The sequence below is a fragment of the Charadrius vociferus genome, unplaced genomic scaffold, assembly GCF_000708025.1.
Source record: "Charadrius vociferus isolate BGI_N301 unplaced genomic scaffold, ASM70802v2 scaffold195, whole genome shotgun sequence".
NCBI lineage: Eukaryota > Metazoa > Chordata > Aves > Charadriiformes > Charadriidae > Charadrius > Charadrius vociferus.
In genome coordinates this window covers 3,499,839-3,525,822 of record NW_009648539.1, presented here as the reverse complement: position 1 = coordinate 3,525,822, position 25,984 = coordinate 3,499,839, and the positions used below count along the sequence as shown (strand labels likewise).

The 25,984-nt window shown below is 40.9% G+C and overlaps 1 protein-coding gene across 1 annotated transcript in view; it reads right to left on the bottom strand.

The window, feature by feature from the left end:
• The window catches only part of AHRR (aryl-hydrocarbon receptor repressor), a 71,373-nt gene extending 50,270 nt beyond the window's left edge, over positions 1-21,103 (bottom strand). The window contains exons 1-2 of the mRNA XM_009885888.1: positions 21,042-21,103; positions 11,925-12,106 (exon numbers count right to left, since the gene is read on the bottom strand). Coding sequence (XP_009884190.1) covers positions 11,925-12,106; positions 21,042-21,103 — 244 coding nt within the window. The remainder of the gene's footprint in view (positions 1-11,924; positions 12,107-21,041) is intronic.
• Between the last annotated feature and the right edge of the window lie 4,881 nt (positions 21,104-25,984).

The following is a 25,984-nucleotide window of genomic DNA, read 5'->3' as shown; positions in this document are numbered from 1 at the left end:
ACTGGTTCTCACCCATCTCCATCCATGCTGCTAACTGGCAAATGGTCTTATGACAGCTTGTCAGGTTTTGCCTGAAAATGTGATAAATGACAAGCAGGAGAGACTTATATGCACTTAAACATGTGCTCTGACTTGGTCTGAGCCTACACTTGCAGCTTTCCATCTCCAGGGACCACAAGTGTCATCCTGAGATCTACTTTGGCATAGCAAATATAATTGTACATATTCAAAAGATTGGAGTTACCTGATCTGGCAAGTACCAGAGAGGTATGTCTGCACCAGACATGATGGAGTGTAGCGCAGAGGTCTTCAAGCTAGCTCTAAGGATATTGTTATGGGCACACAGTGTCTTACACTGCTACACAGAGATAACAGGAGTTTGAAAAAAAGTGTGGCTGTATTGGGATGGCAAGGCACATACTCCAGTAAGCTGTGCCTCTCAGAAGTACTAATTCACAGGGGCTTATCCCCAAAGTGACATAGCCACTCTGCTTCTTGCTATAGGACCTGCTCTAACATCCACATTGTTTTAGAATTCTCTGCAGAGAGCTTCACCACATGCTGTAAGCCAAAAGTGAGGTGGTAGCAAGTGAGAAGAAAAACCAGGAGGACAGTCTCCCACACCGTTCTCTAGCCTAAAACTATTTGTCCTATTTGTCTTCAAAGCCCTATGCAATTGTATTATGTCAAGCTAAAATCCTTGTTCCGTTGGCTAAGAGGTATTGTCTTTCTTTTAAAACATATCTGTGTTTAAAATAAGAAACAAAGTAAATCATTTTCTTGACAGTAAAGAAACACGTTTCCTCTCAGAGATGGTAATCACTCATGAAGCTGAGAACAAGTGTAAACCAAGCCAAAGTTCATGCCTGAGGGAATGCTTTCCTACCTCCCTTCCACTGCAGCAGTGATTAGGACAGAATTATTGCTAGGACCTTCTACAATCACTGCAACTGATAGCAACTTCTGGAGTAAAAATACCATCTTTCCTATGATGAAAACCAATCTTTTTTCCATATCCAAGGAAAACTTGGATTGCAGTCGAACTAAACTTATGCTAAGTTCTTTCTTAGTCTCCAACATCCAAACACAATTTAACTCAAGAAAATGAGGTCAGTAAAAGTTCATTCATTATAGCATAGGATAATAGGGTGTGATCCACAGGGGACTATGAGGGTATTTCAGCAGCTGGTACCCGGCTGGGCCAAGGACAGCCTTAGCACCAGAGGAAGGATCAACAAAGCACAATGCTCGAGCAAGATGAACATCACTGACTACAGACGACAGTATGTATATCAGTCTACTGGACTCGATGGGCCCAGTTTTTTCCTGGCCACATACCTACATTTATTTACATCAATGGTACCTGAGATGCATCGTGTGAGCTAAACAAATGCAACTGAGCATAAAAGCCTACCAAATCAGAATGGTTAAAAATGAATAAGCAAGCTGGAGAAAGATAAAGACCTGCACTTAATGGCTCAAAGTATTTTGGGGACTTCCACTAGCATTGGACCAATATAGCAGCTGTGGTTTGTGGGAACACCGATAAAACCAGCCACTGTGTGTGACTGTGACCATGTTGTCTGGTTCTGAGTGTACTTCTACTACTGCTAGAACCAGTAGAAGTCTTCCAGTGCCAAATGCCCTCAGGAGAAATCTAACAGTGAAAGATTCCTCTCCTGTCACTTGTCATTTCCAACTCCCTGGTTTTGTAATCAGCTTGCCAATACCAGGAGAAACATTGAGGCTTACAGGGAAGTTCACTTGAATGGCATCCAGCAATAGAAAAGTGGTATAAGATACAGATCCAGAATCACAGGAGGAAGTTCTGCAAGAAGAATCATCATGATCGTGTATTTCCCAAAGACAGCACAAAGTCTATAGAGTCCAGCCCTCTTTGTGCAGATGACTGACTCAGCCTAACAGCTCTGAGGTCTGACAGCTTGTGGGGGTCTGACAACATGAACAACCCACAGCACATGGCATGAGTACCCAAGGAGTACCAGAAAAGATCTGACATTTGTAAGTAAGGCCCTTTATTTGTCATTACTCAAAAAAATAGGTATGGAATTTAGAGCCATTCTCAGAATGACACTTAGCATAGTGTTGCACTACCAGGTTCCCTTGGTCTTCAAAGGTGACAGGAATTCAAGCAATTTAAGAGTCTTCTTGTTCTTTCTGAATATAGACTTATTCTCAAGTAAATCCTGCTTGTAAATTTACTCCCCTTCTCTGACAAAACCCATCTTGTTTGCAGAAAACTAAAGAGGAAAACCAACTAGCAGAAGGAGGTCCATCCTCTTACAACAAGGCACAAAGAGGAGGTACGTCCTCTTCCAAGAGCCAGCAAAGGTCTCCCAAGGGTAAGAAAGATCTCCAGGTTATTCAAGAGGACGTGTAGTGCAAAACAGTCTCAGGTATTTGTTACATGGAATCAATGGTGTCCTCATGAAACAAGGGGAAAAGAAAAAAGTGAAGCATTGGTATATGCAATATGTCATAATAAAATAGTCTCTCTGGCAATTAAAAATATCAAAAAACCTAGTCAAAATAATCCACTGTTTGAAAATGGGTAGTGTAGGGGAAAGTCAATGTTCAGCTGCTTCTCCAGAAATGAGTCCTGCCAGATCTCTGGACTGGGTATATGCAGCTAGCCTGCTTAAAGTCTTGACGCTTTTACAAAAATTTCACTGATGTAGTATTTTAGCACTTGATTAGATAATGACTTGCACACAGTAGATCTTCCTTCAAAGATTTACTTACGTACCACTTATGTAGCAGAACACTTTTTCCTTTTTTCAAATGTTATGTTGTTATGAAGATGGTAAAATTATAGAGCAATAGAGAATCAGAGAATCATAGAATCATAGAATGGTTTAGGTTGGAAGGGACCTTGAAGATCACCAAGTTCCAACCCCCTGCCCTTGGAAGGGACACCTCCCACTAGACCAGGTTGCCCAAGGCGACGTCCAGCCTGGCCTTGATCACCTCCAGGGATGAGGCCTCAACAACCTCCCTGGAAAATGTTTCTTTCATGAACACTCCCATTTTGGCTGAAACACTCCGAATGCTGTGGCATTTGAATACAATGATTCAATACAGCCACTAACCTTACCTGTTACCCACTCTGACTTCTCAGTGCAAGTCAATGAATACACTGCCCTAAGAAATGTAAACAGCCTAAATGCTTACAGACAATCTAATAAGCTATGACTGTGGACTACAACAACAGATACCCTAAAGACATTTTGTATCTGTGCAAAAAGAAAAGTTCTTATTTCTCATTCAAGAAATAAATCATTCAGGCATTCCATTTCAGAGGACAGCACTGGGAGTACTCTAAATCAGTAGAATATGTCTTTAAAAAACAAACTTGTTAAACTGTTCAGATTTGTTGGGGACTTCTTGACTCAAGGTATCAGCTTCAACCCTAGCTAAGCAGAAAACCACAACTGAAATCCTAGATTTGTAATTCCAAGTACAGGTTTCATCAAAAACTACAGGCTTGTTGATAATCTGAAAGCCTCTTATTTCCATAACGGAACTCAATATATAAATCATACTAAGAAAAGATGGGTTGGAGTGAAGAGATGAAGTCAAGGAGGCATAATTCCATGGTTGCTGATTTAGGTATTTTATCCTGTTCTTAACGTAGCCTCTCTTATAATCTTTTTCTGTATTTCAGATCTTTTATTATTTTACTTTTTCTGTATCTGTTCTAAATATATCAGGTACAAAGGACCTGGAGAGAGCCCCATGAAAGGATACAAAGATGATGAAGGGACTGGAGCATCCCTCCTGGAGGACAGGCTGAGAGATTTGGGACTATTTAGCCTGGAGAAGAGAAGGGTCAGACGGGATCTCTTCAGCATGTATAAAATACCTGAAGGGTGGGTGTAAAGAAGATGGAGCCAGGCTCTTTTCAGTGGTGCCCAGTGACAGGATCAGAGGCAATGGGCACAACCTGAAACACAGGAGGTTCCCTCTGAACATCAGGAAACACTTTTCCACTATAAGGGTGACCAAGCACTGCCCAGAGGAGTTGTGGAGTCTCCATCCTTGGAGATATTCAAAAGCCATCGGGACATGGTCCTGGCCCTGCTTGATCAGGGGTGTTGGACCAGATGGCCTCTAGAGGTCCCTTCCAACTTCACAGAATCATACAATCGTCTAGGTTGGAAGGGACCTTTAAGATCATTGAGTCAACTTCAACCCTTCTGTGATTCGCTAAGACAGTGGTTTTAAATTTAAGGGAAAGCTTCAGGCTACTGGAAGTAGCTAACAAATGAAAGAAGAAATTTTCCCATGGAAATGTATCCAGTATAGGCCATAATTGTAACAATAAACTCAAACGTATGAGTTTAGTTTCAAAATCAGTTAAATCTTGTTGTGGAAAAATTTTCCTTGCTTATGTAAAGTGATATTTAAAAAACATATTTATATCAAAAGGGCAAGAATTGCCAATCCAGAAAAAAACTTTAGCTGAGAGAATTTGAAAAGAAAACTCTGGGCAACCAGAAATGTTAGGGAGAGACAGTGGGGGGAAAAGGGATGCCTGATAACCCCTCTGCTTGTACTGCAGTGCAATCCTGGATCCTCAGAACAGGAGCTTTGGTTCAGGTAAGCAGCACTCATAAAGCAGTTTTGAATAGCATTATGGTGTGGATAATACACTGAAAGCAAGATCATTCTTTGCTTCCCCACGCACTTCAAGTTTTAATTTCCTAATTTTCTGTGAGCGTCACTGGAGTGACAGTCGTGTCACATCAGAAACATGCCTGCAAGCTATGGAGTGTAGAGTGCTGCACTAAATGTTCAAATACTATAATAAATAATATCTGTCCTTCCTTAGGACAGTCTAATCTAAAGAATGTAATGAATGAACCTAAGGAATCTGAGTCAAAGTAGTAAGAAGCCCCTGAATCAAAGTAGTAAGAAGTTCATGTATGCTATTGAGCTATGAGGTCAACAGCCATGGATACAGCAGGAGGACATGAAAGCTGGAACAAACTGCAAGTTTGTACTGAGGATACAGAAAATCAGGGCAACTGGGAGGAATCCTTTGTTGCTTTCTTCTTAAAAGGGATAAATCCAATTTCCATTAAAGATAAACATCGGTGGGAATTGGATGACACCAAACACATAAATGAGTAAAAGGAAATGACCCGCTAATATAAATGCTAAATCAGAGGAAAGACAGAAATCACACAGTGTGTGCTATCCTGCCAGAACTGAAAAAAATAAATTTATAAAAGAGATTTAATTGAAGGAGAGAAATGGGTTAGAAGGAGGGAGAGCAGCTTGGTGGAAGTGACCAGGACATGCTGGAACCGATCGTTCTTCCAGCAGTGGCAATTCAAGGCACAGCAACATGAAGACACAGAACCTAAGGACTTCAGTACACCTGGAGAACTGGAAGGCAAAATCTCAGAGGACAGATATCTAAGGGAAGCAGGAGCTGGTTGTTCCTTCAGCAAACCAATGTGTAAGGGACAGGTGTAAACTATCTCAGGGGCAGTAAAGAGTGGTACGTATAAGAAAAGACCATATTAATAAAATCCTGAGTTCTTCAATGACAGGAATCTCACAGAAAACATTTTTTTAAATTAATAAAATAAAGCACAAGCGTATAAGAAGAGAAACAGAAAAGCCAATGCATAAAATAAGATGTAGCAGGAAAGGGAAGGTTATAAAAAGCATGCTGGAAGTCCTTTGCCCATACAAGGTTGGGAAAAGAGTTTTCTGCTACTGAGCAGAGGGAGAGCTACAGATAATGCAAAAACCAGAAGTTTAAGTGGTTTTTGCCTCTTTTTGCTTCCATCAGCTAGGATCAGACAGATACTGCCACTAAACACCTGCATCAAGGCTAGCACCTCAGGTGCTTGGATGAGTTTAATATTCGCAAGTTAGTTGTATCTGGTAAGACTCATTGCAGCATGTTCTGAGAATGAGCTGAAGCATTCTCAGAGCTATTAGTCTATGCGAAATTATGACAGAAAGGGGAGATTTTGAAAGACTAGAAGAGAACAAACATGGAGCTTTCTTAAGAAAGCATGGGAAGAGGAAAACAAAGGATAATAGGACCACTAAGCTTTGCTTCAATCCCTAGAAAAATACTGGAGAAAAATATCAAACACCCTATTTGTAAAGACGTACTGGTAATAAAGAAGAAGTAGAAATCAACAGATCTGTCAAGGATATGTTGCCATGTTACACTAAATTAATTACTGTCTACAACTGCACATGTGGACGGGAAGAATAGATATTACATGTCTTCATAACTTTAAAAAGCTTACTTAAGAAACTATACTCTGAGAAAAGTTATCAGTCATTTGCTGTACAACAGAAGGATGCATCACACATATCCTAGATTAATTTTGAAAAAAAAAAAAAAAAAGACAAAAGCAGAACAAGAATGATTAAAGCAGATATAGCCCTTGAGAAAAGAAAAAAAAAAAAAGAGAAGAAACCAAAACCAAAAAAAAAAACCCCAACCAAACAAAAAAAGCACAAAACCAAACAAACAAAGGAGCAGGGCAGGACTGTTTTGTGTAAAGAAGAAAAGACTGAGGGAAACATGGGACACCATCATGGCTGTAAAAGCTCAGGTGCCACGAGAAAAGGGAATAAATTGTTCTTCTGTAGAAGGAGGACTTAAACTGCAGTAGGAGAGCTCCAGCTTGGAGGTTAGGGATTGCCAAGGAAGGTGTTGTGGCCACTGGTGAGGCCACAACTGGAATACTGTGTCCAGTTTTGGGCTCCCCAGTTCAAGAGGGACAGGGAACTGCTGGATCGAGTCCAGCGAAGGGCAACCAAGATGACTGAGGGATTGGAGCATCTCCCTTATGAAGAAAGGCTGAGAGAGCTGGGACTCTTTAGCCCGGAGAAAAGAAGGCTGAGGGGAGACCTTATTATGGCATACAAGTATCTAAAGGGTGGGTTGAAGGAGGATGGAGCCAGACTCTTTTCAGTGGTTCCCAGTGACAGGACGAGGGGCAATGGGCACAAGTTGAAACATAGGAAGTTCCGTTCCAATACACAGAAACACCACTTTACGGTTAGGGTGACCGAGCACTGGCACAGGCTGCCCCGGGGGGGTGTGGGGGTCCCTTCTCTGGAGATTTTCAAGACCCGCTTGGATGCAGTCCTGAGTCATGTGCTCTGGGCAATCCTGCTTTAGCACGGGAGTTGGCCTAGATGATCTCTAGAGGTCCCTTCCAACTCTGAAAATTCTGTGATTCTGTGAGGAATCACTTATGTTACAGATTTACAAAAGCATTAGATAAATGACCCTCAGGTTTAGCCATAGTTGATTCTTTCCTCAGTAAAGTCCATTACAGGCTTGTTTCCTAAAATCTTAAATTCTGCATGGAAGCAGATGAACTAACATTTGTAGACAAATTTCATAGACTCTACTGTAATTCAGTTTAAAATCCATGTATAACTTTAGTCTAAGGCAGGTCAAACAATGTCTCCATGCTTGACTGTCACTAATTTTGGAAAGAACTGGATTACAATTTAAATATAAAATTTCCAGAAACTTTGAATATATTTATTCACAGAGTTAATCTATGACTCTCTACATTCCTTATTTAGTCACCCATAAATCTATCAGAGTTTCAGCTTTCAAAATGAAATGAAGTCTGGAAGTAAGAAAATACAGAGAAGGCACTAAAGTCTGAAATAAACACAGGGAGTCAAAATAATACTGCAAGGGAGATTTTTGTTGGGATGACACTGTTTTTTGTGTCTGCGTGTTTGCATATGTGTATGTGTGTATAAACACATTTCTGCATGAATAAAATGACCAGATTGGAAAAGTAACAAGCTATTAGATTGGAAAAGTAACAAGCTATTATATTGAATTACTTTTTACATAAATTATGTAGTGAAGGATTTAAAATACCCCCACTTCTTGAGTAATGAAAAAATTGATCCATATGGAGGTCTCTACATTTGCCATCTAAGACTGTATTCAACAGCATCAGTTATCATTTATGAGGAATGCTTAAAGTATTAAGACTAATGAATGGCATGTTGAAGGAAAGTTTGAGTGGCCTACTCATACAAGTTTAGTTACACCAAGAACTGAATGATGAGGAGCCCTAGTTGTAACTGTATTCATCTATCTAAATTGTCGTAACTATTTCCTTACAGGTACTGGGAGGCTTAAGTTAGCTGTCTCTCAGAAATGATCTGAGATACTAAAAGAACAAGGTGCTATTCTTTTTACATAAATTTACAGAATTAATACCTATACTAGAAAGGAACAATGTAAATGATCAACAAAAGGGAGTTGCTTTTTAAGTGCAGCAAGACCACCATTTTTCCGCCAGTGGAAAAACTGAGAAGTAAGAGGTACTAAAGGATGTATTGTCAAGAGTGGTAAAGGAAGACGGACTACAATTAACCAAGATGGAACACGGCCAAGATAGGGGCCCAGCAAGCTCAAGTGGTCACAGCCACTAAGTACCACTCCACTCCCATGGGAGCCCCACCCAAGGCAAATTTTTGTCAGGGCCAAATGACCGGCACAGCTTCCTGGAGCAGTTGACGTCTCTCAGTCTAAGCAGAGGTTCAGATCCGTGACGCTTTATACAAGAGATCTGGTGAGATTGGAAGGTTACTGCTGCAAGCCATTTTCAAGTGCTTATCAGGAAAATGCAAAATGACTAAATGCATATAGCTTGGGGGGAATGAGGCTATTAATAGAGCCACTGCCAACTGATAAGAGAGATACGAAGACCGTAGAGAGAAGGATTGTTCTGAAGCCAAAGAAAAACATATCTAAGAGTGAGGGAGGGAATCCACCATGGTGACTTAAACTGAATACCAGAAAAATCTGTCTCAACATCCAGATCTAAATTTTGGAAAAGAACCGGGCCTTTGCTTAGACAACTGCACTAAGATGAACTGGCCACATGCTTCAAGGTGGTCACCAAAGAGGAAAAAAAGGACTGACAAATATTGTCTCTCTCCCCTAATTCTCTGCAAAATAATTTTCACACTTGAAATCAATACGGTGAGGTCACTCCATGCCCTTTAATTGGCCATTGATCTTTATAAATACGGTATTTGTGTCATATACTGAGTATTGCAGAGTAGCTACTGAAAGGACACCTAGTGGTAAGTAAACAAGTTTGTCTAGAGACCACTGAGACTGTTCAAGGTGTGTAATTATAATTGTCATGGGAATTGCTGAACTGTTACACGTTGAACCTGCAATGTCATATATGAACTTCTGTGCCAAATAGCACTGTTCATGGTTTTTAAAAAATGGCAGACAGCATTCTTAAATGCGCTTTTTAAGAACATGCAATTTAAGCTTAAATTCTTCAAAACTCACAAGAACAGTCTTTTAAACAAAAGATGCATGTGCCTGTGTGTCACGGATTAAAAATTTCCATGTCATGAATCTCCACTGCATCAATTTTAGGAATATCAGGTAGCTGAACAGAGCTCATTACAGATATGTTTTGTGTGATATTCAAGCCAAATTTCAGCCATCATTCCTTGGATCCTCTATTGTGCCACTCTAAAATATCCTAAGCAATTCCTTCCCTGCTCGTCTTTCTCTCCTATGAAGACAAGCAGCTGAAGCATGCAAGCTGCACACATTAGAGTTAATTTCACTCTTTTTTTTTGTCCATTCAACTTTATAGTCACTTGCCTGTGTTTATTCCACACCCCTTAATATGTACTAATGCCCTTGTGACCAGGAGATGCCCACAACAGAAAGCTGTATTCCAGATGGAGTCATGCTGGTCTCATGCAGAGAGGGATTATAACCTTCCTGTGTAGTGACATGCTGCCTCTGGGCGAACAGACCAAAATCCACACTTGGGTTTCTTGTTTATGTCAACATATCGTATTACAAGCATAGAACAATTTGCTGACCACTGTCCCTCTTCGATTATTGTTTTTATGTTCTCTTTTCCAGGTTTCTCTCTTCTATTGAGCACCAGTTCCTTTGGATTAATTTTCCCTGAGTGAATTAGTACGGATTTGCTAGGTCAGTTTTTCCAGATACATTTTATTTATCCAATTTTATAACATCTCTGTGTGCCACTGGTCTGTTCTCTATCCTCACAGTGTTTATAACAGCTCACAACTTAGTACTATCCTTTGATTTAAAAAGCCACAAACAAGCCATTTCTGCTCTTCTGTCCTCTTTCATCACAACAAAGATCAAAACATTGGGATGGATATTTTTTGTTTCCTTCTTTTAGGTGGCTCCCTACCAAAGATTTTGTTTAAAAAAACTCGGATTTTGCCTTATTTCTCCACAGCTACAAGGAAGCAGATCATGACGTGCCATGAAGCTGAAGCTGCAGCTCCTGCTTTTACCCGAAAGTTAGCACCCCGTTCCTCACCCAGCTCTGTTTCCAGGGCTCACCTCTCCTCCACTCCACCCTTGTGAAGCTCCAGCCTGCTCTCTTGTCTTAAAATGGCATGTAGTTTCCTTCCTTTACTATAAACAATGCTTTCTGTAACCTTAGTTTCATGATGTAAACATTTAAAAATAAGAATGAAGGCAACACAAACTATGTGTTCAGTTAGGTAATTTGGGGATTAAATTAAATGAAATCTCTCGAAACATGGAACATTTCAGAGTACTGAAGTCTGGTTTTACTTGTTTTCTTTTTATCCCATCCCTTTTAAAGAAAAGGAGACAATGGATCTTAGAAACTCTGGCAGAAGAGCAGTAAAGGCAGCCGAAGATGACTTACTCCTTGTGAATCCATGAGAAACGAAAGTCAAGCTCAGAGAAAGGGGCCGTAAGACTCAGGTATGTGTGTTCAAGGGGAAAGAGGGGCACTCGGTAAACTGCAGGATGCTGGAGGCTGGGCAACCAGCTGCCACAGTTGACATGGGAGGCTCCTGTTATCAGTAATGTCACCATCTCTAATCTGATGTCAGCTTGTAAATGCCCTGCAGCCTGCCAAAGCCTCTTCAAACTGGCATTTCTTTTGTAATAAAATATACTTAAAAAGCAAGAAACCAACCAACAGATAGTATTCTCCAGTCAAAACCAAAAAAATATAAGGCTCCCTTGCATACACTGTGCATAATAAGGAGTAGTAATAGGAAGGAGTAGTAAAGAGTAGCAAAGGAAAAATAATGTGCATAAAAAAAATACTTCTGTTTTTCTCTGCAGTCCACCTATGAGTTTTGGCCAATTACACTCCTTTAAATAGCCTTTTTTTTTTTTGACAGTTACAGAGAGGATTTTCTTTGCTAAATCCCTATTCCAGATTTTCCTCTTGTGAACTTTTCAGCAACAGAAGAAACTAAAAATGTCTGCAAATTTGAAAGAATTCTTATTATGTACATCTGAACATGCACATTTGGCTTTCATTGTGTGGTGTGCCAGGCAGCTACAAAAACAAAGCGTAGCCTAGTACAGCTTTACTCAACACTTTAACCTTTGGATCTCACTTATTCTGAAAGAAAGTGATCTTTTTGGCCTTTCAAGCAAGCCCATTTCCTCTTGGCACACAGCACACACAGGTAATACAGTAGTTGCTTGACTTTCACACCGTATTTAAACAGACATTGTGAACATGTGCGATAATAGCTTCAAAAAGGGAGTTCAAAGTATCTACAGGTATTACATCTGCCCCAAGCCTCTTTGCCGGTTTAGGGATTTTACCATCACATTTTCCTTTTTCCTAAAGCCTGCTAAGGGAGCGTGGGGGTTATCTAATTATTTGGTGAAAAACACACAAACAGCATAGGAGGAAATGCACAAAATTTCCAACGTAACATCCCATGCACCAAATAAGTTCAATAATAGTTTTTTTTTCCTTCCTTTATCAATATAATAATACTTGATAATTTTATTCCATTTATTAATTAGTGCAAAGCAGCAATAAATTAGAGGGAGAATTTTAATCGCATATTGATACTTTAAAGACACCTACCTTGAAAGAAACTTTTGACTCGGAGATAGCTGACACTAAGGCGCAAGACGGAAAGTTTGTCCAGCTTTGATATGATGTCAGGTGGAAAAGGCAGGAGGCTGGCCAGGTGGTCCAGTTCCGCATTCAGACGGTCCCTGTGTCTCTTCGAAGGATTTGATTTTTCATTCCCAACTGCAGGCCTTCTGTGGTGGAGAACACATTTTCGATTACCTGTTTTACCTCCAGATAGTACAACCAGAGACTGAGATGTTGTCTGCAATTAGTTGGTAACAGGCATATTTAGCCTAGCTTCTGTGAAAATCTTTAAAGTTTCTATTCCCTGCCAAAAAGAGATTTACCATTCTGCATTTGCCATAGTGCAAAGACATGGGCATTGAGCTCTCTTTTCACATCTGCCCAGTGAAAAACACACGAAGAACTGATATCTCTTACTCAGGACCCTCTCCCCTTAGGGAAACGGGTACTATCCTCATGTTCTAGTGAATACCAGGAAAAACAATTTCTCATCTATGTTGTACAAATGAGGGTCAGAACAGCAGAGGAAAATTACCATGACTAATGCATGAACCCATTCAATACCCACTGTATTCATTCAAAGCATCTTGGTTCCCTCCATTTAATGACTCAAAGTTAACCTGTGGGTCAGGAGATAATTAAGAAAAAAGCCTGTCTTTAGACATGATTTTAAAAAGTACGGGAAGCAAGGTGAAAAGACGTTCTTTCCTCAAGCTCAAAAACCCTGGGAACATTCTCATATTTACCTTCCTACATCAGTAATAACAAAGATAAGAATTTGATTTCTCTCTTAAGAACATTGATATTCCTCCCAAAACATAAAGACTAATGTTACTCAGATTTCTAAGACAAGCACTCCTAGTCCATCCCCATTTCATGTCCCTCTCATGTAGTGGACAGGACCAGATACCTCAGAAAAGCTACTGTGAAAATGCATTAAGATGAAATACATCACAAATGAGGAAGCTCAGTTTTGTGGTGTCGTCTTCTCACAGAACACGTAAGATGCTGTTCTCAAGAGGGAGAAAAGGAAAAGCTGGTGCACTTGCACACAGTCATGGAATCTGATTTTTAGCACAACAACGGTGGGTGGTCAGTGCTGAAGCACAGACTCGTCAATTAAGCAATTACCACTTACCTGAGTGGTAAGTTTGAGAAGGTTATCTCCAGCAGAGAGCCATTGCTGGACCCAGCAGTAGTCAAATGTGTTATCCAGGAATGAGCCACATGTCACTGGAGCCATAAACTACATGGATCCATGATCTCAGAGGGAGTGCAGCAGCCCAGTGCTATAGATGAGCTAACATCTCCCAGGGGACTTAGTGCTGTGTCTGCTGACCCTCCATTTGTAATCATAGAATCATAAAATAGTTTGGGTTAGAAGGGACCTTTCATCTAGTCCAACCCCCTGCAATAAGCACGGACATCTTCAACTAGGTCAGATTGCTCAGAGCCCCGTCCAACTTGACCTTGAATGTTTCCAGGGATGGGGCATCTACCACCCCTCTGGGCAACCTGATCCAGTGTTTCATGACCCCCAGCATAAAAAATGTCTTCCTTGTATCTAGTCTAAATCTTCCCTCTTTTAGTTTAAAGCCATTTAAGATGGTACTGGGACCTGGACTATTCAACATCTTTGTCATGGACATGGACAGTGGGGTCGAGTGCACTCTCAGCAAACTTGCTGATGATACCAAGCTGTTTGGTGAGGTAGACACACTGGAGGGGAGGGATGCCATCCAGAGGGACCTGGACAGGCTGGAGAGGTGGGCCCAAGCCAACCTCATGCAGTTCAACAAGGCCAAGTGCAAGGTCCTACAGCTGGGTCAGGGCAATCCCAAGCACAAATACAGGCTGGGCGGGGAATGGCTGGAGAGTAGCCCTGAGGAGAAGGACCTGGGTGTGCTGATTGACGAGAAGCTCAGCATGAGCCAGCAATGTGCAAGCACAGCCCAGACGGCCAACTGTATCCAAAGAAGTGTGGCCAGTGGGTCAAAGGAGGTGATTCTACCCCTCTACTCCACTCTCATGAAACCCCACCTGGAGTACTGCATCCAGCTCTGGAGCCCCCAAAATAAGAAGGACATGGACCTGCTGGACAGGACCTCTGTCATCCTCCTTAAAGTAGTCTTCTCTTCAGAGGCTGCAGGGTGGTTATTCTAGCATCAAGGTGCCTGCTCACTTGTCTGTTTTCTAAAGCAGCATCAAGAGCTTAGAAGGTGTGGGTAGGTCCAGCAATGAAAATGACAGTTAGCACTTAGAAAATTTTAAGGTTGGTCTTTGTCTCAGGTGAAGGCAAATGAAGAGGGTAACCAAAACCTTGAACAGGTAAAATGAAACACAGACAGTAGGAAAAATTAAGACACTAGAAGTATCTGTGTGGCTTGGGAAAATTCAAGCTAATATGTGTAATTGAGCAACCTCGTCTTGTGGGAGTTGCCCCTGCCTATGGCAGGGAGGTTGGAACTCGATGATCTTCAAGGTCCTTTCCAACCTAAACCGTTCTATGATTCTATAATTACTCCTTGTCCTATTGCAACAGGCCCTGCTACCAAGTTTGTCCCCATCTTTCCTGTAGGCCCCCTTTAAGTACTGAAAGGCCACAATAAGGTCTCCCCAGAGCCTTCTCTTCTCCAGGCTGAACAACCCCAACTCTCTCAGCCTGTCTTCATAGGAGAGGTGCTCCAGCCCTCTGATCATTTTTGTGGCCCTCCTCTGGAACCACACCTACATGTCCATATCTCTCCCATGCTGAGGGCTCCAGAGCTCGACACGGTACTCCAGGCAGGGTCTCACCAGAGCAGAGTAGAGCGGCAGAATCACCTCCCTCAACCTGCTGGCCACGCTTCTTTGGATGCAGCCTAGGGTATGGTTGGCTTTCTGGGCTGCAAGCACACACAGTCAGCTCACATCCAGCTTTTCATCCACCAGTACCCCCAAGTCCTTCTTGGTAGGGCTGCTCTCAATCCCTTCATCCCCCAGCCTGTATTGACACCACGGGTTGCCTCAACCCAGGTGCAGGACCCTGCACTTGACCTTGTTGAACCTCATGAGGTTCACATGGGCCTACTTCTTGAGCTTGTCCAGGTCCCTCTGCATGGCATCCCATCCCTCAGGTGTGTCAACCACACCACTCAGCTTGGTGTCATCCACAAACTTGCTGAGGGTGCACTCGATCCCACTGGCTATGTCATTGATGAAGATATTGAACAGTACTGGTCCCACTGTGGACCCCTGAGGGACACCACTTGTCACCAATCTCCATCTGGACATTGAGCCATTGACCACTACACTCTGGATGTGACCATCCAACCAGTTCCTCATCCACCGCACAGTCCACCCATCAAATCCATGTCTCTCCAATTTAGAGAGAAGGATGTTGTGGGGAACAGTGTCAAAGGCCTTACAGAAATCCAGATAGATGACATCCATAGCTCTTCCCTTGTCTGCTGATGTAGTCACTCCATCATAGAAGGCCAGGAAGGCCATAGAAGGGCAGGGGTTGCACTTGGTGAAGCCATGCTGGCTGTCTTGAATCCCCTCCTTGTCCTCCATGTGCCCTAGCATAGCTTCAAGGAGGATCTGTTCCATGATCTTCCCAGGCACAGAGGTGAGGCTGACAGGTCAATAGTTCCAAGGGTCCCTTCTACCCTTTTTAAAAATGTGTGCAATGTCCATGTTCAAGTTCTTACTGTAGCACATTGCCACATTCCTCCTGATGCACTTTCTCCAGAATAAGAGACATTGAGAGAAAAACCAAGGAGGCAAAGATGGAAAAATACTCAAGAGTTGGAAATAGTAGGCAAGGAAAATACAGCTGTGCTAACAGTTTCCACTTCCACCTCACTAAAGGCAAAGATCATAACCTTATGTAGCTTAGCTGGTGCTCCAGTGGAGAATCAGAGTAAAACTATTTATTTGTAGCACTTTACTACTGCATTTCCACACTCCACACATTTACTATATTTTTCAATCATAATTTTAATTTTGAGTACATATTGGGCACTAATTTTTTTGGAGTAAACCCTGAAGCTCAGTCATCTTCACTATGACACCAAAAGGATGTCTGACCTGTGGAGAGCAGTAATTTTGTGGCAATATGCCTATAGTTGAGTAGAGGCTAAGGAACATAAGCTTTTACTAATTGCTTTTTACATCTGACAGACCAGCCGAAGCAAGGAAGCAATTTAGGACAGAAAAAAATTAATTCCAATGAGGAAAATTAGACTGATGAGTTCAAGGGGTAAAAATTGTCAAGACTAACATGCAATAGAAACAGAAATTGTTCAAGCCTATTTGCCGCACAAAATAGTGAGTGCTCTGTGCCAGAGAGGTATGGTTTGAGGCAATTATGCGGACTGCATTTGTACTGAGCATAAGGAACAGTTTTCTGGAGATTGCAGGGAATGGTGTAAAAAGACTACAGGAGAAAGCTGAGGACAGAGTCTTCCTGAAAACTCAAGGAAATGATTCAGTAAGGGAGCGAATCCAAACAAACAGGGGTTTGATGTAAATGGTAATTAGGTGCCAAGTGGATGCGATTTAAAACAATGCAAGTTCCATGGAAAAGCTAGCTTAGCTATCCATAAACAGAAAAGGACAGGCAGGGAAATTCTTCAATGAGCTGTTTTGAGGCAAGTGGAAAGTCTAACCCTTATTTTGAGTTGAAAGTAGAAGGTGCTTGTTATGTTTGTTTTAAAACAGGGATTCTCAAACTATGTAAATCAGGTCTAAGCAGAGCCATAGCACTCACTCTATGATACCTTTTTTACTCTGCTTTTCATGCAATGCTACTACAATAAAGTAGCACATGTAATTAAAACAATAAAGTTGGCATTTCCTTCTTTGCATTGTTAAACAACCCAAATTCTGCTCTGCAGTAACAAGTGCTTGTACCTATACAAGACCCACATCACCAGTCCCAGTTTGGTAGGAACTGCTTGTGTGAGCTGGTGCAGAGAACATTTTCTGTTTCGGTGGTACGTAAGGCATCGAGCCATTTGCGCTTTAATGATTCAGTGTGCCCAAGACACACAGACTGCCACTAGTGTAAACCAGTTTGGTGAGCTCGCAGAGGAATTTCCTGCAGCTACAGCTCTGTCTGCTGTTCGCTACCCTCTGAGGGAACCCTATCCTGTTAACGAAAAGTTCACTCTGAATCAAGTTTTTAAAGTATGCTGAAGAGTTAAACCAGCAGATGATCCAAACTGAGAAAAATCTAATCATTTACTATGACGGCAAGCTTTCAGTAAGAAGGGAAAGGGAAGAGAGAGAGACTGTGAGATGCAACAGATAGGCTAAATGCAAAGTAACAGCAAGATGATTATCGTGAACGTACTGACCAGCACCCGCAGCCACCGAGCTGTGCTTGGGCATTGCATGGGCTTCCTGGCAGAGCTGAGCTCCCGTGCCAGCTGTGTATGTGCAGATGTTCACCATCTCCTACGAGTGAAAAGGACTGAATGAGAGAAAGCTGTTTGAGGGAAAGGGGGCTCTTTTCCAACTTCTATCTCTTCTGGGTCTTCATAGCAAGGAAAGGAGGAAGCAGAACTGTCGGTCAAGAAGACATCAAATTGGCAGAGCAGATGAGAGGTAGGATAGTGTGATAACAAGTAAGAGGAAGGGCTATGCCACAGAGGGCTTTAAAATGAGAACTAAGAAGCACCTGGCACTGGTACGGTTCTGGCTGAAGTGGGCACTTTGGAGCAGTTATAGATACACTCAGAGCTAGGACAGCTGTAGCTTGCCTTTAAAGAGCTGTAAAACATTACAAGATACGTTTTGTGGAGGGAGAAAGTTTTACAAGATGCCAGGGTTTGAGATGAAGAAGTGGCTGAAGCTCTGAAATTATAACTGTCCTGAAGCATTGCCTTAGCATTTCTAGTATAAGTATTGGTTTCAGCGCAGTGATTTTAGTTTGAGGTTAAAAACAAGATCTTTTTAGGTTTCAAATGCTCGAATTACTAGTAAAATGTCAGATTTCCACAGGAAGCAAACACTTGGTAGAAAGTATTTCCTTTAGTCAAAACTCCATTTCTCTGGAAGAAAAGCATATCTGATGGAAAATTTTCAGTCAGTCTGAGCTCCAGGTGTTTGAACTGAGTCCATAAAAGCCAAAATTCTTTAGTGTAGACCACATCTAATAGGGCTTGTTAAGAAGCTTTCTGGGGCAAAAGAACAGCTAGAGTTTACTATTTGCATGTATGAAAGTAGAACCTGAACCTGATGTATTGTCTGAAGAATGGCAACCTAATGAAGATAGTCTGTCCTAGTGCTGTGTAGAGAAGACTGAAACATATTAGCTTCTCCTGGTAAAATAAGTTTTCCACACATTCTCCCACTGTCTTGTGGGTCTCTGCATTCTCCTGTGAAGCTTCTTCATACATTTTCATCATTATTCTGTAAAGCTACCTCAGAATAGAATGTCTGTGTCCAAAAAAACCATGAACATAATAAGCAATATCATCCTGTTATATCCTGGATTAAAAGCCAGCTGCAGGATCACAACCTGGCTTGACAACTTAATCACAAAAAGCTGACGGAGAGACAGAGCGTTGGCCTCCTGGGATGCACTGAGTATGGGCAGGCGTGAACGTCCCAGTTGTTCTGCAGAGGGGAAAGCTGCACCTCTGTCCTTTAAATCCTGACTTTCAAAAGGACTCATCCATGAATGCATACAGAAATCCAAGTGTCCTGCTCAGACTGGCACCTGAGCTCACTTACTCCTTTGTAAAGAGAAAGTTAAATTCTAGAGGCTATTAATGTTAAAAAGAGAGGAATCATCACTAGGACTGGCAAAAGAATTCCTATCAACTTTTTTTTTCTGTGAAAAGTTGGGTTTTTCAGCTGAACAAATACCCCTCCCTGCTCCTCCCAGAACAGGTGGCAGTATCTGCAATGATTCATTACCAGAATGACAGGGGCAAAAGTAGAACAAAGCTGTGAAGGAAGATGTGCTATGCTATCAAACAAGAGAAAAAAGCTATAACAAAAACGGTACAACATGGATCAAAATCATGGTTAAATATACTCTTCGATGAATTGTCTTTGTCTACCCTTCTAAATTCGCCATAAATTATTTGAGGCAGCATAACAGTAAGGATGCCTTGGAGTCCTGAAGTGTCAGTAAGATCTGTAGGACTGAAACTCACTCTCTTTAAATGAGAGTTAGGAAGTCTCTGAGTGAGGGAATAAGCACAGGAAAGGCTTACTAGAGACCAAGCCCACAAACAGATAAGGTCTGAGGAAGAGACCAGTGTTGCTAGCAACTGAGAAGTCATCCTCAGCAAGCAATAAGTAACTGATCACAAAAAAAAACAGAGAGCTGTCTCCAGTGTGGGAGCTCAGTATTCTAATAATCCAAATTATTCCATTTGTTTTAACCAAAAACAAGTTTCTTAATCAAAATTGTCTATGTCCTGGCTGGATAAGCTCATGCTCAGGTACCTCCACTGTAATCTCATAGCAAAGCTATTTTCAAGGTAGCATTACTCACAGTGGCTCCCAAGGTGAAAAGTTGGTTCCATCCAAGTAAGTGAGAATTTGCTTCCGATTTTGTTGAAGCCAGAACTTCAACAAAGGCTAATGAGGACATTTCCATCCTTTGTTAGCAGGTAGTTTTCTTAACCATCGCATTTATCTAGAAGTCATCTTTGAAAGAAGTTCTTCTAGCTATCATATATTCTCCAAACATGAAGCTTAATGTTTCTCAAAGCATCTCCAACTCTCCTTCCTTTCTCACAAAAGTTATGATCCATAAACAGTTCTGCAGAGAGGTAATTTCACGTCCTGGAGCGGTTCCATACCTCATGCAGTTACAAAGTTAAATATCCACATCCATACTTGAACGGTAGTGCAGAAGTGTTACATACATTTTGAATTTAACACTCAGGTTTTGCAGGAAGAATAATTTTCCTATGTCATCATATTTGCCTATTGAAATTGTCACCTGTGATATATTTTACACTACAAGAAATATATTTTTAAGTGGGAACAAGTGGTTCATGTGCAAATACTCTCCAAAATCCAAACAAAATGAACAGATTTCACTCAAACATTCAGAGAAACTCCCCTTTGAGTTTAGACCAATATATACCATTTTAAGCCAAGTGAGTTAATTTTAGAAGTTCTGAACAACTGAAAGTAGGGAAATCTATTTTAGTTACCATCTCATCCTTAAGTTGTCTGTGAAGGCCACCAGTGCTAGTTCATAATTTTAACACAGTAAAAATGTGTGTTTCATAACCATATAACCAAGTGTAACACAGAAGATGTGGGATGATTATATTAAAAAGCTTCATTTCACAGAGTGGTTTGTGGCATCTGGAAATCATTTTACATTTGAGTGATAGCAACCTTTTTTCCCTCCCATTTCAAGCATCTTGTAGTAACAACTTCCCATGTTTTTTTTTCTTTTTCTGCTTTGCCTTCACACACACAATTCCTCTCTCCCATTTTTCTTCTAACGAAAGTGATCCCATAGTAAATAGTGGTTCGAAAATGATGTGTTCTTTATGCAAAAAGTGAGTCACCAGCCTGCTTTTTCACTTGGCTGAACTGACCTACTTTCCAGGGTCACACATGTTGGACTTAGCCATGCCCCAAGCAAGGCTAAGCCAAGGAAGGGGGAAGGGGGGAGTGCAATGCCAGCGCACTGGTGCCAATTGACACACAGCTTCCCAAAAGGCTCCTTCAACAGGCGTCGGGGAACACAGAAGTGTAGAGGTGGCAGCCACCCCTCCAGCCCATTGCCCAGCTGACATTTGGTCCACCAGTGTCTTCTGCCTAAGAAAAAGTACTGTCCCTCTCCACTCCTCACAGCAACATATTCTGTACTATGCCATGGTATGCACCACAGCCACCACTGGCCTCCTCCTGGGACACCTGGTGATGGGTAAGGCTGGTTTGACCCATGCGTGGCATCCTTTTTCGAGACGGTCTTATCCAAGAAGAGCCAGCCCTGCAACCAGGGTTTTCTCACTTCAGAGAAAGAGATTAGGTCTCTCCTGTGTCAGCGGACCATGGGAGGAAAGGAGTCCTTCTACCTCATTTCTAACACATACATTCAGAGGGAGATGCCTCCTGATGAATATGATACTTAACTGTTTCTGAATGGGTTTCCTCCTTTTCCTCCCAGCATATAGGCATTCCCCCGGAGGAATCATTGTTTTGATGCTGAAAAACACAAGAAATAGATTTCTTAGTTCAGAGGTTTCTGTGTTTCATACCGTTGTACAAAATGACAACACCGAGAAAGTTCAACCGAGGAAAATGTTTGTTCCTTGAGTGTGGCATTCAACAACACTAAAAAGCACAGTGGCAGTAGTTAAGATAGAAGCTTAAAGCTTATTCCAATTTCCTACCTTAATATTATTAGAATATTGATGTTTATATTCAATTTTCATTTTTTCAAATTAAGCATAATATACATGGTATAAAAATGGGTATAAAATATATCCTGTTTACTTGATATCCAAAATTAATTTTTTTTTCCTTCCAGGCTCATTTTTAAATTCAGCTAAACAAATAAGAATGAATAATACTACCCATCATCTTCTGTAGGAGGATTTCACAGCTTTTTAAATACACAGGAATATTGTCTTACATTACTGACACTGTGATAAATAGGATGCGATTATTAAAATCAGCATTTTTCCAGGTCCTCACATCCTCATTTTCACAAAATGAAAGTATATCTGTCGGCAGTTCCAGAACTGACACACAGTATTGTGGTTAGCATTAGGATCCAGTGCAGTGCTGATGGAGGTGACAATTTTCAGACAAAACTTAACCTTATTATCGCTCTGTTTGAGCCTTAGAGACATTGAAAGCTCTGAAACAAGTCTTCGCGTTCAGTCTGTTTAAATCTTCTGATGATTAGTCGCATAGAAAAGTCTCTCGACTTTCTGTCTGAAAGACAACTTTAGTCTTGCTGTGTGCTGTTCCACAGTGGGTCCACGCTGCCCAAGAGGTTACTATATCTCAAGAGTATTTCATGTTTTATATAAGATGTAAAATTAAGAGGACCTTCTATGTCACTGATCAATCCCATGCTTCTGAAGACACCTATATCATATAATACAAATCATAAACTTACTGAACTTCATCTAAAACTGTTTAGAGGAGCTTTGCTTTTCATTGAAAGACAGCTTTCTGATAACTAGAAACCTTTTGCTTTCCAGATTAAATTTGTTCATGGTCATTTTATGCCCATTTGTTCTTCTGCCAACATTGTCTTTAGTTTAAATAGCTCTTCCTCCTCCATTGTGTTTATTTATTGGTGTATTTTTAAATATCAGTCATATCTTCAGTCAGCCTTCATTTTTCTATTCTAGGACAACCCAAACTCATTTATTCCCCTCTCATGTTACAAATTCTTCATTCTTCCCATCATTTTAGGAGCCTTTTCTACCTCATTTCAATCAATCAGTCTAAAACATGGATAAACATAATCATGCACAGCATATTAAGTGAAATCTAAAAGTATTTCATACATGCATATATATACTTATGTATTGACAAACCATTAATTCTTTATGGGAATTATCTCACTTGGTATTTGTGTGAGTGCATTTTCATTTTTCATAGCCATTATCAAATTTATGGCTCACAGTCATCCTGTGGTCACCTAATATGCACAGTTCTCTGTCTTCATGTATAACTTACAATAAATAAATTCACAGTTTATGGAAAAAAATCTAACTTTTCTTGCCCAAGTGCCTGGCCATCCCATTCATACAATTAATCTCTAGTTCATTTTTGTTACGTAAGAACTGTATCCTCTTCTGTATTGATGGCACAAGCAACTAAGTTTATTGCTACACTCTTGCTACACTCGGTTTTGTGTGAAATTTCTTAGCAAAAATATGTTTGTCTCCAAACTGATAGTTCAGGAACTCTGCTTATAGCTTCCCTCCTGATCAGTCATTTTAATTTCAGCAGGTACTGTTGACCCAGTTCCTTCCCCCAAGATGTCAGTTCTTTAGTAGTCCTCAGAAGCACAGCATCCTTCACTAAATTCAGATAGATTAGGTCTACCATATTTCCCTGACCTGGAAAATCAGTTATTGCATCAATAGGAAGCTCTCAGGTTACTTTGTCAATATCTTCTAAAGCTACATTCTGTTTTTATTCTACTACACAACTAACCACAGCCATTAATTGCTCTTTCATTGAGAATTCATTCTAAAATGATGCGTAGTACAGAGATCAGACAAATAGGTCAGTAGTTGCCTTCTCTCAGTTGTAGCTGATGGTGCGAACACCAGTCATTCTTCAATTGATGCAGTTTCAGGTATAGGGTTCTTCCAGAAATAAACAAAACCCTTTTTTTCCACTACTACCGGGACAATTTCATGTGACATTGGATGGGTGAACTGCCTGGCCAAAATCTATGAGGGATAGTCTACAGTGCAACAAATGCTGCTCCCGGTTTAGAAAGTTTGTTTATCCCACAGCGTTTGCTTAGATAAAGCCTTCTTGCCACATTCAAAGACCTTGTTATGTTAGACTAGTCTCAAGCTCATTTTTTGCAAGAGTCTGCCAGTTGTTAAGATTTCTGCTACCCTGGTGGGTTTTCTGCTCCAGTGGGAAGTTGAAATGGTGTGAAGAAGCCCAAAGAATGGCCACAGTTTCTTGTGACATCTTACATTAAAAGATATTTTCTTTATATCATAATACTTTTGTGTTCTGAGTCCTTCCCGTCCATAATACAAATCTATGACTCATAGTTCATGTTTCAAAACAGTGTCACATGCTAGACTTCCCTTCTCTTGCCTTCATGAGCAAAATTACAAGGAGGAGAAAGACTTGGACAGCATAATTCAACTGAAAACTGAAAGTTAAGAGTTCATTCAATTTCCCAAAAGGACTACTTTGTTTTAAAACCCATTCTAGTTCAGTTGATTAATATGTGACAGCAAATAGAAATAAATTAAAAGACCAGTATTCAAACAACTGAAAACCAGGAAATAAATAACAAACAATATGAACTAGAATTTATGAAGTGTAAAATTCTGGTTAAGAAAGATAAAGGCCCAAAGGAAAATTCACAAGTTGCAGCGCTAAAGAGAAAAGATAGTGTGCTTTTGGAAGAATATTATGAACAAAAGAAGGCTAAAAAGTGTGTAGAGTGCTTATTAGATGGAGATGGCTTTATGTTAGAACTGCATAAAAGGTAAGAGTGTTCAACAGATTTATTTCTAGTCTCTGAAAAGAAGGAGAATCACGCACTTGCATCAAATAAGAATAAACCATGCACTCTTCAGGCTTTTTACAGGAACTTTCTACAGAATTAGGACAAGGGGTTACCACAGCAACATGGTATGAAGCACTACCTCAGCAACTGAACACTAACGTCCTAGATATGCGTACAGCCAAGAGGTGCTTCTGGTACTACCACTAATGTCAATAGTGGCATGCAGATAAAATGAGTCTGAGAATGAATGAACGGGAATAAAAACCAAGTCAGAAGGCTCATGGCTAGTGGTTCTAAAAATATGGCTGAAAACAGCACTTGAAGTTGTTGAGCTGCACAGAACCATCAACCAAGAAAACATTGCTTTTAAAAAATTGAGAAGACCACATATTCATGGTCCTGCCTGGACCATGCCCTCTTCTGATCGTCTCTGAGCGCTGCTCTCCACCGCTGGGACAGAACAGCCCATCTCCACCACTGCAGGAGGTCAGGGGCTCCTTCCCCTATCAGCCCACCATCCTCTTGTGTGAATGAGAAACAGGAAGAAGTTGGGAGGACAGCACTCAGTTGCTCTGAACAATTGTGCTCTTTCTTCTTTTTCTTTCTATTTCTGTCTTTAACACTTTAGAGTCCTCACGTGCTGTCCCCCTGTTTGAGGGGGGATGAAGACGAACCCAAAGCAGCAACCTTCCGCCCCTCCAGCAGCAGGAGAGGGGGCTCACAAGCTTGAGGACCTTCAGGAGGACGAGAGTTCGGACTGAAAGGAACTGGGAAAGAATTGCTGGGAAAGGGCAGATGTGGGCCATGATCATTCACTTTCTTATGTCAGATGCTTTTAATCACTGCTGACATTAAGTTGTAATGAATCTCTGAACACTGGGGAAATCCAAAGGACTGAAAGACAGCTGCTTTATGACAATCTTCAGAGAAGGGAGACATCATGATCCAGCTAACCACCGGATGGTGAGACTGACACCCATTTCAAGCAAAATACCAGAAAAGCTGATAAGAAAGACGAATGACATCACTTAGCAGAATTCTATGGAATATCATGCTCTTTGGAGTGAAACCTAATCATGGAGAGGTTATCACCTCCACCTGATAAAGGAATTCACTTGTATTAGTAAATCATTTAACTTAGCTGCACAACATTCTGATTTTTAAAAGACACAATGAAGTATTATAGTGCATAGTTTCCGTAAGTCAAGAATTGGTCAAGTGACAGATCAAAAAAAAAAAACCAAACTGCTAAACAGAGAGGTCTTTATAAAGATTTTACAGGCATGGAGGTTCAATACAAAGCCATTGGTGATAATATTTGCAAAATCATAAAAATGTAGAAGAGTGGTAAATAATGCAGAAGCCATAGTGAAATAGAGCAATCTGGAGTGTCCAGTAGGCTGTTTCTGTTTATCCACAATGCATCTTAATACAGCCAAATGCAAACACTCACATCTCAGAATAGGGAATGGGGACTGCATCCTGAAATGCCAGTGATTCTTGAAAGGAATTAGGGATGAAAGTAAAAACTGAATACAATCCATACCCTGAGCTCCCAGGGAGAAGCTGCTGCAAAGGCAGCTAATGCAGTTGCTGACCTAAGTGAAGTGATTTTACCTCTGTTTACAGATATGATGAGGCTGATGCTGGAACAGTGTGTACAGTTCCCATGTAAGTGTTTTTCAAAAAATGCTAGAAATTGGAAAGGGAAAGGAAAAAAACTAAAAAAAGTCCTCGCAGGCTGAAGAAACTGCCTTGTATAGAAAAAATAATTAGGCGACTTGAGTAAAGTGAAGTACTTTCATGGGGAAGATATTGGCACTTAATTATTTTAATCTGAATCATAGTA